An 11,357-nucleotide genomic window follows, 5' to 3' on the forward strand; every position below is an offset into this window, starting at 1 on the left:
TCGCCGGGGCGGTGATCAGACAGGACGGGAAAATCAAAACGGAGACACTGACACAAGTGGAACAGATGCTCACCGTTGTGCAGCGTCTCAACATTTTGTCCAATTGTTTGTGTGCAGATTGAATGGAGAGGATAGGGGGGGGGGGGGGGGGGGGGGGCAGAAGGGTTGGGAAGAGGGAGAGAGATAAAGAGAGAGAGAGAGAGGGAGGAGGGAGCTGTTAAAACGTGTGCTGGCTCCTGCTGCTCCACCATCGCAGAGTTCCTGCAGGAGGCGGCTGCAGCTCTGGCTCCGGTGGCACCAGAATGACCACACCAGTCCTCCCCAGTCCTCCCAGTTCCACCCCGACGCCGGCAGCTCTTTAGTCTGCATGGATGGTAACAGTTCAGCGAATATTCATGGATTTCTCCCAGCACCTCTGAACTGACGGGAAACACACGGTGGGGGGGTCTGCAGATTTTAGGCTGGTGGAAGCGGCAGCTCAGCGGCTCTTGGACATGGGACCGTGCGTCAGCCGGGAGGGATCCGGTGCCCGAGGAAGAGCGTTTTCCTGAAGGAGGAAAAGCCCTTTTTGATTTTTGTCTTTAATTTCGCTACAGGAGAGGGGGGGGCTGAGGGTTTTACGCGCCGGAATGATGCGTCCCAACCGCGGCTTCATCCTGCTGCTCCTCAACGGAACTGCCTGTTTGGTAAGAAAAGAGTGTTTGCAGCCTCTTGACGCTTCTTCAGACTTTATCCAACATATTATTTCTGCGTCGGCTCCGCGCGCGCCACAAACTTCCAGATTTAAGTCCAAACGTGCACGTCAGCGCTCTGCTCCCCCCGTCTGTGCCCATGCTGATGCTCTTTAAAGCGCTTTAAACAAACCACAGAAAACAGCGCCGAGTGTGACGACCCCCCCCCGCTGTGCCCACGCACGTCCAGAGCCCCGTCGCGGCTCCCGGAGGACGGTCAGGCGCGGCGGCGCGCGTCGGTGCGCTCCGCTAACGCGTGCGGAGTCAACGCGAGCGAATCACTTTAAAATGTGTGACTGCAAACCAAAGTGGTAATTTTTCATCAAAGAAAACGTGCGTTTTTATCACGTGTCCTAATTTTTGATTCGAATCAACGCCATGAAAAGTCGATTTAGAGGCGAAAATCGAAGCTTTTATCGCTTAAAGTCACGAATAAAATCCACATCGGGAGCAGTGCAACCTTTAATGGCAATTCGATTTAATCACAGCTCGATTTATAACACACGGGGATTCTTTTATGCACTAACTGAAATATATGACTGGAATGTGTCATCGGGCCTTTTACCGCTTCATTTTACACCGTCTTTCTTCAGTTGTACCCAGATCATTGGATGTTTTTTGGGGGGGGGTCCCAGATTTGAGTCACTGATAGTGGGTGAACTTTGACCTTTCATTTAAAACCTGTCAGATGAAGGAATGAACTGTCCCCGGAGTCTAAATAATTCTGACATTACGTAAGCCGACAGTGGATCAGCCTCTGGTCCTCTTTCATGTAGCTCTCAGATTTATTAAAAACCAGCCTTTAATGAGAGATCTGCTCTCGATACACACGAGAAAACACCAACATGCTTCTGCTCGGAGACCCTCCGGCTGAGACTCACGGGGCCCAGGAAATGAGCAAGCTCCAGAAATAAAGAAATAAAGTAATAAAAGAGGAGAAAAGATGAGCGGAAAACAGTCAAGTGTGCCTGAGAGGGCGTTTGATGCCCCCCCCCCCCTCTTTGTGTGGATTTCCCTGTGAGGATAACCTCGTGCCTTCCACATTATTCAGGTGCTCAGAGCAGACCGAGGGCTCTTTAGGCTCTGAGAGCTCTAAAGTGCTGGTAAAGCACACGCGCACTCGCAGATTTGTTTAGCTGTTTCAACAGATCTGGAGGAGGCCGAGACCACACGCTGACTGGGAGCGCGGAGGAGCCGGGGCGCCTTTCAGCGGCACCGGCACGAGCGCGGGATAATAGGCTTAACGCCGGCTCTGGCGGAGCCTTCAGTGAGCCATTGTGACCGGAAAGGTCTGCAGTTAATGATAACAAAATTAATTAGAGCTTCCCTTTTTCCCCCCCGTACACGACATCCCGCAGCAAGAGATTCTGGGTAATTCATTAGCCCCCCCTGACATTGATAAATTATGGAGCAATTAATAAATTAAGTACATTTTTAAAAAATTTTTTTCATAATTACACAAGCGAACTGTGATTAATAATCGGCTCAGGCTGTTCGATTCGCGGGATTTTCTGTCGTAATAGTCCTGCAATTTCCAGACGGGCTCCAGGTCTCCGGGGGCCTTTTGCCAACGACTGCTTATACAGGCGACTATTAACACCAGGTGCCGCTCTGCTTATTGTTTGTGATGAATGATGCTTCTCAAATGTTAATTATTCTTCATACGTGAACGGAGGCTGTGATTTACGGAGCGGCGGCGCGAGGAGCGGCGTTTGTTGGCGAGGCCGAGCCCACTGACTGTTCAGAAAGGCGACGGGGGCCCGTTTCAGCGAGCCGAGCGGTTGGTCACGCTCAGGTGCGGCTTAACCGGATTATAGGTTCATCTGAAAATAAGAAATGGCGGCGCAGAAGACAGAGACGTTCTAATAAATAGAAATGGGAAACAAGATGGATGCGGCACGCTGGAGCCGTCAAATGATGTCTGATTTGATGGATTATTGAAGTTGTTGGAGCTGTTTTTGTCTTTTAAACGGCTGATTGGGGTCCCGGGGGGTCTGTTAGGGCGCATTAAGAGCTTTAGTCTGAAGCCTGTAGAAGAAACTGTAGATCAACACGCTAAAAATAGAGGAGCGGAGTGTAAAGACGGCCGAGGTGTGAGCGGATCCGCGGCAGGCAGACGGGAGTTAAACGTCGGTGTCAGGGCGCCATCAGACGCTGATTTCAACCTCAAAACGCTGAATCCAGGAGCGGCCGGCGTGGTGACTGACTGCCCGGACCCTGGGAGAGCCCTTTGAGGTGGGAGGTGAGCAGCAAATCCTCCTCCAGCGACCCGAGAGACAACCATTAGAGGACTGAAGTGGAGTGGACAGGCTGTTGAGCGGCCATCAGCGGGCCGCAGATTCTCTCCCCCTGCAATTATTCCACAATCAGTCCACTTCCCTCACACGTCCTGCTTCAACAGGCTGGAAGGAAGTTAAACCAGGAGGAGCCGCGGGCCCACACGGGGCTTCCAGCCGTTCCCTCTGAGTCCTCCTGAAGGGACGAGCCTCAGGAGGCGGCCACCATCGGGCCCCGCCTCATGCTGAGGATGGTGGCGAGGCCGCCAGTTTCCTACCCGACCGTCTCTGGTTTCGCCTGCAGGTAACTGCAGATATTAAAGGAGTCTTGGGTGAATTCGCATCGCCGCCTTGGATTCCTCTAAACTTTTTCCGCTGCCTCCAATCTGACTTTGCCGCCAGCAAAGAGGCTTTTAAATCACGTGAATTAAGGCACTCCCCCCCCCCCCCCCCCACACACACACAAATCCATGTCTTTAATGGGCTGGAATGGCGTTCAGGCTTCATGCAGATCGCCATGGCAACGGCACGTCTACTGTCCTATAGCCCAAATTTCTCCGGGACCGACGCGGCGCAACACCGCAGCAGCCGCTCTGTCAAGTCTCAGATTCATCTTTCTTAGATACCCGTCCTCCTCCCCGGGACGCCGACCTCGTCCTGCCAGGAACAAACCTGGGTCAGCACAAACGTCACCTTTATTCTGTCGAACCGGCCTGATGCAGCATTTCCTGCTCGCGGGCACAAACACGAGAGGGAGAAATGTTGAAATTACTGCATCTCTTTCTTTTCTTTCATAAATTCGAGGCTGCGGAGGGCGACGGACATGTCCGGGACATCTGTCCTGCGTGGGCGTGGGACAGTCGTGACTGATCTGGAACAGACAGGGAGGGGACGAGTTAATGCACGTTAGCGGTCGACTTGATCACATTATCGTTGCCGTTAAGCAGCGCAATAATGTCATCAAGTCGTCCTTCGACGTGCATTAAGAGGACAGAAGCAGCTCCACACCTACGACATCAGGACGAATCTCCGTCTCACGCTTAGGAAATCAGCTTCATGGAAGCAGTTCCACTGAAACAAGGCTCCCGTTCCCGTCATTTTCAAATCAAATTGAGAATAACTGAACCTTTAACCATGCTGATGTCATCTGATGACTGCCCCCTGGTGGCGGGCTGCTCCAGAGGAACGACTCAAAACGGATCTGGAGCTATGTGAGGACAAACAGATGCTCCCTTTATCTCGACTGCCTCCTCATTCCTTTCGGTTTGTTCGCAATTAGCTTGCGCTGCCATTTAAAAACAGGCCGACGGGCGTGATGGCTGATCCGGGCCCGGCGCAGCGGCCGTATCCTGGTGACCAGGAGCCTCTCTTATACATGCGTCACCCATCTTTGTTTAATCAGCCTGAATTCACGAAGCGGCGCGGCTGGTTTTGCCGGCGTGTTCTCTCATCGCTGCTGAATCCCTGTTTGCTCTTCTGGACGGACGACATTAAATTTCTATTTCTGCAGCCGTCGGATGAAAGATTCAATATCGAGGAGGGAAAGAACGATTTTCATAATGGACGCCCTCGGTGGTTTCCTGCTGCCATGTAAACCACATCGGAAAGCAGCGGATAAAGTGGCCCTCTGTCCCCCTGGCGGTCCCAGCCGGGGGGGGGGGGGCTTCCCTTCCCCAGTCAGCCCCCTTCCCCCCCAGACAGAGAGAAACGATGCTCCCCGACACGCTGACAGCCCTTCACGCTGAAGCGCCTGGAGACACAATACGATGCTCAAAACCGGTGCAATTTACTGTTGTGGCTGTGTGGAAAGCTGCTGAGGAGCCGGAGAAAATCCTGGAAGAATGTAGGTCTGTGTGCTGGTTGGGGCAGCGCGGGGCGGATTACACTGCTCAGAGAAAGAAAAGGGCTTGTAGCCTGGAGTCGAGCGAGCGTGTGGAACTCCCCGGGGAGCCAGATAACGATGCACTTGACTTTCACATCCAGGAGTAATTAAGGACGGCAAAATCCACAACAGACGGTTTCATTCCACACAGCTAAAGCTTCGCTAAACGCCGCTCAGAGAACGTCGGCTAAAATTCTGGTGTTTGAGGCGCGGGCGACGTTGGAAGAGATGACATGGGACCACGGGACGGGCCTTTATCAGGCGGTCGGTGGAGGTTCACGCCGAAGCTTTCGTGATGCCCCCAGCTTCTCTGACCTCATCCTGGTGTGACTGGAGCAGCCCGGTGGAGCAAAAACCCATTTCTATTCCCTCCTCTCACAGTCTGTAAACAGTCTGTTCCACCTCGCTGAACATCAAGTGTGCAGCTGACCAGCGGGTTGCTGGGAAAAGCTGAGGCCATTTCTAGGGTCAGGCTGGTTTACACGTCCACACGGGGAGCACTGGGGCAATTAAAGCATGGCAGGGGCCCAGACGGAGGAGTGGGGGGAGCAGGAGAGGAGAGGGGAGGAGAGGAGGGGGGAGGAGAGGGGATGAGAGGAGAGGAGGGGGGGAGGAGAGGAGAGGAGAGGAGAGGAGGGGGGAGGAGAGAAGAGGAGAGGAGAGGAGAGGAGAGGAGAGGAGGGGGGAGGAGAGGGGAGAGGAGAGGAGAGGAGAGGAGAGGAGAGGAGAGGAGAGGAGAGGAGAGGAGAGGAGGGGGGGAGGAGAGGAGAGGAGAGGAGAGGAGAGGAGGGGGGAGGAGAGAAGAGGAGAGGAGAGGAGAGGGCAGGAGAGGAGAGGAGAGGAGAGGAGGGGGGAGGAGAGGGGAGAGGAGAGGAGAGGAGAGGAGAGGAGAGGAGAGGAGAGGAGAGGAGAGGAGGGGGGAGGAGAGGAGAGGAGAGGAGAGGAGAGGAGGGGGGAGGAGAGAAGAGGAGAGGAGAGGAGAGGGCAGGAGAGGAGAGGAGAGGAGAGGAGGGGGGAGGAGAGGAGAGGAGAGGAGAGGAGAGGAGGGGGGAGGAGAGGAGAGGAGAGGAGAGGAGAGGAGGGGGGAGGAGAGGGGAGAGGAGGGGGGGAGGAGAGGAGAGGAGAGGAGGGGAGGAGAATAGAGGGGAGGAGAGGAGAGGAGAGGAGGAGAGGGGCGGAGCCTGTGATATACATGGAGAATGTTGAGGAATCGGTTTGCGTGGTTTGAAGCTAATAAAGCAAAAAAAAAAAGTCCAGCTCAGCGAGCAGGTTGCTGAGCGTCGCCTGTGCAGCTCATGCAAATGATGTTTGGAGGGTTTGTAGTCTGGATGCAGCCCGTGAAACAAGACGGGGCTTCAAAGCAATCAGGGATGCAGTCGTGTTCACACTGCAAATGGCCAAACATCTGCCCGCTTGGAAACGTCGCTGCGTGGCGGAGCCTCTGCCGTCTGGATGGACCTGGTTCTGTGGCCGATGCCGGGACCGAGCCCATCGCCCCCGGTTCCACCAGCTGATTTTGGCTCCTTGCTCGGTTCCTCCTCTTAAGAGCAGGTTAATTAGAGAGAAACATCCTCCGTTTGCTTCTGTTTCACACCGAAACTGGTGTCTGAGCAGAAAGCAGCACCTGACGGCTGTGAAACAGTGCAGCGGCGCTTTAATCAGCCCCCCCCCACCCACTCCCCGGGGAGAAACCTGGGAGAAAACCGTCCCCCTGCCGTCTCTCCACCTTCCTCGCACCGCCAACTTGTCAATATCTTATAATGTAAAATGTGATAGCCAATTCAGAGCGGCGCTTCTCACCGAGCATACAAGATGAACTCCGGTCCACAGGGACCGCGGGACTGAGACGCCTCCAAAATGAGCTGGCGGAGCAGGTGGACATGAGAAAGAAAGCAGAAGGGGATCCAGAAGAGACCCGAAGAGATCCAGTTTGTCATGTTTGTTCCCTCATGTCAGTACAAGCACGTGTGACTTCCCCCAAGAAGGTGGTCGAAATTGTTAATCACCAGACAAATGATAGGTTTCAGCTTGTGAAATTACCTTTCTCCTCCTCCCCTGGATCCTCGCTTGCCGGAGGAATAATTAGTTCCACGGGTGCGGCCATTTTCAGACTTTAATCATGTCGGGGAGAAGCCTCCTGCAGCGGGCATATTAGATCTGGAGATGTGGATGGAAGAACAAAGAATAAAGCACTGACGAACACTTAAGACATTGCGGCTCAATTAAAAATCGGTGTCAAGTTAGAGATGAAGATTTCAACTCGCAGCCAGAGGAAAGTGGAGTGCTTATTGAAGTCGTTCAGCTCGGTGGGACCTTCAGGTGCTGGTGGTGGTTGTGGCGGGGGTGGGGTGGGGGTCCCACATCAATCAATGGGCTGCAATCAACTCCGGCTCCACACGCGTCAGGTTAAAACAGTGTTGCAGTTGATCCCGTCTGTTTCTCCCAGATCCAATACGAGAAGCTTCTCTGGAGCCGGTTTGTTCTGCCGCAGGTCCCTGGTTGGTTTTAAAACGCCACCACCAAAATGTTGGCGCGCGAGCGACTAGTAACAACTCGGGCGCGACGCGAAGGCGAGCGAGGAGCAGCGGGCCGGTGTTGGGGGCCGCCTCTGAGAGGATTCCAGCGCTCGGTGTTTTATTATGCCGATATTGTGCCTCTGTCACCGGGGGAGAGGGGTTAAAGCGGTGTAGCTGTCACCGTAACGGGCTGATTATTGCCGCTGGAGCTGGCGTGCTTGCCAGGATCGTTCCACCCCCCCCCAAACGGTCCCTACTGGGAGAGAGGCCCGGGGCCCCGCGCCCACTGAGGCTCAATGACTCACAATTACCACAGCGCCGGCGCCGCCAGCCACCCTCCATCCTCGCCAGCGCTTCGCTGACTCACTGAGAGCAGATGACAATGACGAATCGGGCCCGAACCCCCGCCCCCCGCCCCCCCCCCCCCCGCTGTGGCCCGAGCGCACATGTATGATGGGAGCCATCACACCAAGCTTTGTGGAACAAAACAACCTCTGGGAGACATTTTGACCACATCTTGACAGTTAACAGTGAAACACTCAGATCAATAAACTGTTTGGAATATTAGCGCAGGATCGGAGGACAGACGAGAATAGACCAGACTATGGAAGTACCCCCCCCCTCCACCCAGCTGAAACGGTCATGTATTGGCATCGTGAAAGTAACCGAACTCTCGATTTTTCTGTTACCTGCTGATGCAGCACAATTCAACGCAGGAAGTGTGCGATACAGTAACACACCTCATATAGTTCCCCCCCGTTAAGGGCAGAGCTGCGAGAGGGATTTAGCGGCACGCCGCGATTGGTAAAATATTTAAAGATGGGATTTATGGTATGCAGGACTGCGCCGACCTTGACTGAGTCCGTGCGATGACTTACAAAGGGCCCGAACACGCCGTTTGTGAGATTTAAGGCGCGGCTGTAGTTCAGGGCATCGCGGCGCTTTCAGCAGCTCTGCTCCGGTTCCTGCGGCTATTTTCCACAACCACATTAAACTCGCTTTAACATTCGTCTTCGACAATGATGCTGCACACAGAATCTGACACCTCCGGCAGTGCGAGACACTTAAATCTGCTCAACAACAGCACAGCGCTCGTTTCGTCCGTGCTGCTGCAGCCCGGCCTCTCAGGCGCAGCCTTCATTAGGGCGCCCGAGAGGGGAGGCCGAGCGCCACACGTGTGGCGCGGCAGAACCACACAAGTGGGAGAATGACAAAGATCAAGAACGCCGAGGGGTGCGCAAACGAATACAAATCGAACCCAAAGCGACCCCTTCGATTGGTCATCAAAGCAGCCGGACCACAACACCCACGGTCCAAAAAGTTCCAAATCGATACGGCTCCAGCGGCGTTTGTTTGTTATTAATTAGTGTGAGATTCTGTGGGAGAATCTCATATTTGTGGAGGCTAGCAGCCCCACAGGGAGCCGCGGGATCGGAGCGTTACCCCGGAGTGGACAGGTAACCGTGTGGAAGAGCTCCCAACGCTGCTGCGGTAATGGGGCCAGATTAAGGAGGAGTGTAGTCCAAACACCAGACCACAAGCACATCAGCAGGAACCCTCACAGGGGAGCTGAAATGCGATACACATTGTTGTGAAAGGAAATGCGTGTTTTTAGAGCGACAGAAAATCGATATGACTGACTGCAGCACGAGAGAGCAAATCCGAGGGAGCTAGAGGGGGCAAGAAATGGAATAGGAATGAGTCTGACTTAATAATCCTGGATAAGCCTGTTTAAGGAAGCGCTGGCAGTCAGGTCACTAGACTGATCAGAATATAGTCGGATCTCTCCGGCTAAGACACGCAGGCTGATCCCACATTTGCATCTCGCCGCTTTTTCCTCCTGTTTTTCCGAACTTGCCAAATAACGGGGCGCTCACACAAGGGGCGGATGTGAACATTCGACCCATGGCTCGATGACGTACGCCAGGTTAGGCTAGCTAATGGAGATTACAACCGTAGACTCCATGCGTGATGCTAGGCTGTGGGGCAGCGTTAGCGGCTCTGCCCAAGCTTCATTACTTAACGAGCTGGAAGTGAAAACGGAAACAAGACAGATTCGGTTTCACCCGCATACTGGTGATTTTCATAATGAGTGTTTTTGTCTCCTCCGCTTCCACACCGCAATCATCCCTGACGCACGTGAGATGGGTTCTAGTCCTGAGAAAACAAACAAAAAAAAAGAATTTTGTATAAAAAATGATCTGACGAAGATCCGCTGACCTTTTCCAACTCTGCCGGTGTGGAGATATTTGGAAAAACTGTTCCTTTACTGACGTTTGCAATAGCGCAATGTTTTATTTTTATAAGTGCATAAATCAAAGTGCCGCTTCTCTTGTCAGAGAAATCACATCACCGGGACAGAACTTTATTGTTGTACATGATCAAAGTCTCAGTAGGAAATTTTCCACCCTCCGACTGGTTGATGAAAGCCCCCAAAACAACAGGAGTAGCACACATTACACAAATTCCAATTTTTGTGGGGGCTCCGTGTTTGAAGGTATTCTCTGAACCTTTTGACCTGCTTTAAGCTTCAAGCTACTGTACAAGTGAATTACCTGTGTGTTTAGGGAATCGTAGCGAGAATTAGCAGTGGAGGGAAATACGAGAACGCAATCATGGCGATAGTTGAAAAATGATGCCTCTATATATATGAAACATTGATAGAATGTCGCATTACTCGCTGAAGAGGTACGAAAAGCAAATTACGTATTGATTGGAGCTCTCATTTGTTTTCTGGCGATGTTTCTTTTACCTTGCTAATAACTGTTTTCTCCTTCAATTCCAATCTGCTCTAGGTGGCCCTGGGTCAAGAAGATGACTCCACCAGCACCAAGGGATCCTCAGATGACTCCTCCAAGACCGTGGGTCTCCTGAGTGGCCAGGCGCCGCTCTCGCCTCTGAGCCGCTGGATGCTCCACAGTAAGAGCCGTGCGGCTAATGCCACCTCCCTGGAGCTGCCCGTCCCTTTCTCCAAACAGGAGTTTTCCAAACAGGATTTCTGGGAGATGTTGGGCAGCGACCTGCTCAAACCCGACGCCTCCAGCTCCAGGGTCAAACGGTGGCCTATCGTTAAGACCGGCAAGTTCAAGAAAATGTTTGGCTGGGGAGACTTCTACTCCAACATCAAGACGGTCCGGCTTAACCTGCTGATCACAGGCAAGATCGTGGACCACGGTAACGGCACCTTCAGTGTCTACTTCCGTCACAACTCCACCGGGCAGGGCAACATATCGGTGAGTCTGGTGCCGCCTGTCAAGGCGGTGGAGTTTGACCTGGAGCGCCAGAGCGTCGTGTACCCCAAGGACTCAAAGATCTTCAACTGCCGCGTGGACTATGAGAAGGTAGATCGCAGCAAACGTACCTCGCTTTGCAACTACGACCCCTCCAAGACCTGCTTTCAGGAGCAGATTCAGAGCCACGTTTCCTGGATCTGCTCCAAGCCTTTTAAGGTCATCTGCATCTACATTTCCTTCTACAGCACAGACTATCGCCTGGTCCAGAAGGTCTGCCCGGACTACAACTACCACAACGAGATGCCCTACCTGCCCTCGGGCTAGAAACCTCGGAGGGGGGAGGAGAGGCAGAAAGGGAGAAGGAAAGGGGGACGAGCGACGCACGGCGCCCGCGAGACATCTTGAGAAAGCCGAACTGTTAAAATATTTTAAAAAAAACATATATGCAAACCCGAGTATGCAGATAACGAGGCTTTCAAGAACCGGACTGGTGGTGGGAATCGAATAGCGCCATCGTGCACATTGTTACCTCAATGCGGTGTTGAGACGCTGACGTTCTGCCGGTGATTCCTCTCTCCCATCAGTCATCCGTGAATGTCGTCTGAATGTCCTCTGAATCGCCCTTTATAGTAACGCTCTTTCCCAAAGTCGCATTTTCAGTGAAGGCACGTAATTTGGCTGCCGTGTTACGATTCACCGGAGAGTTCTCTGCAAATTCA

General features: G+C 53.3%; 1 protein-coding gene across 1 annotated transcript; it reads left to right on the forward strand.

Annotated features, from left to right (window-relative positions):
• Positions 1 to 216: 216 nt before the first annotated feature.
• Positions 217 to 11,076, forward strand: LOC101061558 (neurexophilin-1). The gene is made up of 2 exons (XM_029836749.1): positions 217 to 686; positions 10,201 to 11,076. Exons 1-2 carry the CDS (start codon positions 630 to 632, stop codon positions 10,960 to 10,962), a joined length of 819 nt encoding a protein of 272 aa, XP_029692609.1. The 5' UTR covers positions 217 to 629; the 3' UTR covers positions 10,963 to 11,076.
• Positions 11,077 to 11,357: the final 281 nt, after the last annotated feature.

Source organism: Takifugu rubripes, chromosome 5, assembly GCF_901000725.2.
Source record: "Takifugu rubripes chromosome 5, fTakRub1.2, whole genome shotgun sequence".
NCBI lineage: Eukaryota > Metazoa > Chordata > Actinopteri > Tetraodontiformes > Tetraodontidae > Takifugu > Takifugu rubripes.

What these genes read in the sequence shown, in the direction of transcription:
- LOC101061558 (XM_029836749.1), top strand. Translation starts at nt 630, where the DNA reads ATGATGCGTCCCAACCGCGGCTTCATCCTGCTGCTCCTCAACGGAACT. An exon ending in TCAACGGAACTGCCTGTTTG is followed by an intron (nt 687 to 10,200) that starts GTAAGAAAAGAG and finishes AATCTGCTCTAG; the next exon opens with GTGGCCCTGGGTCAAGAAGA.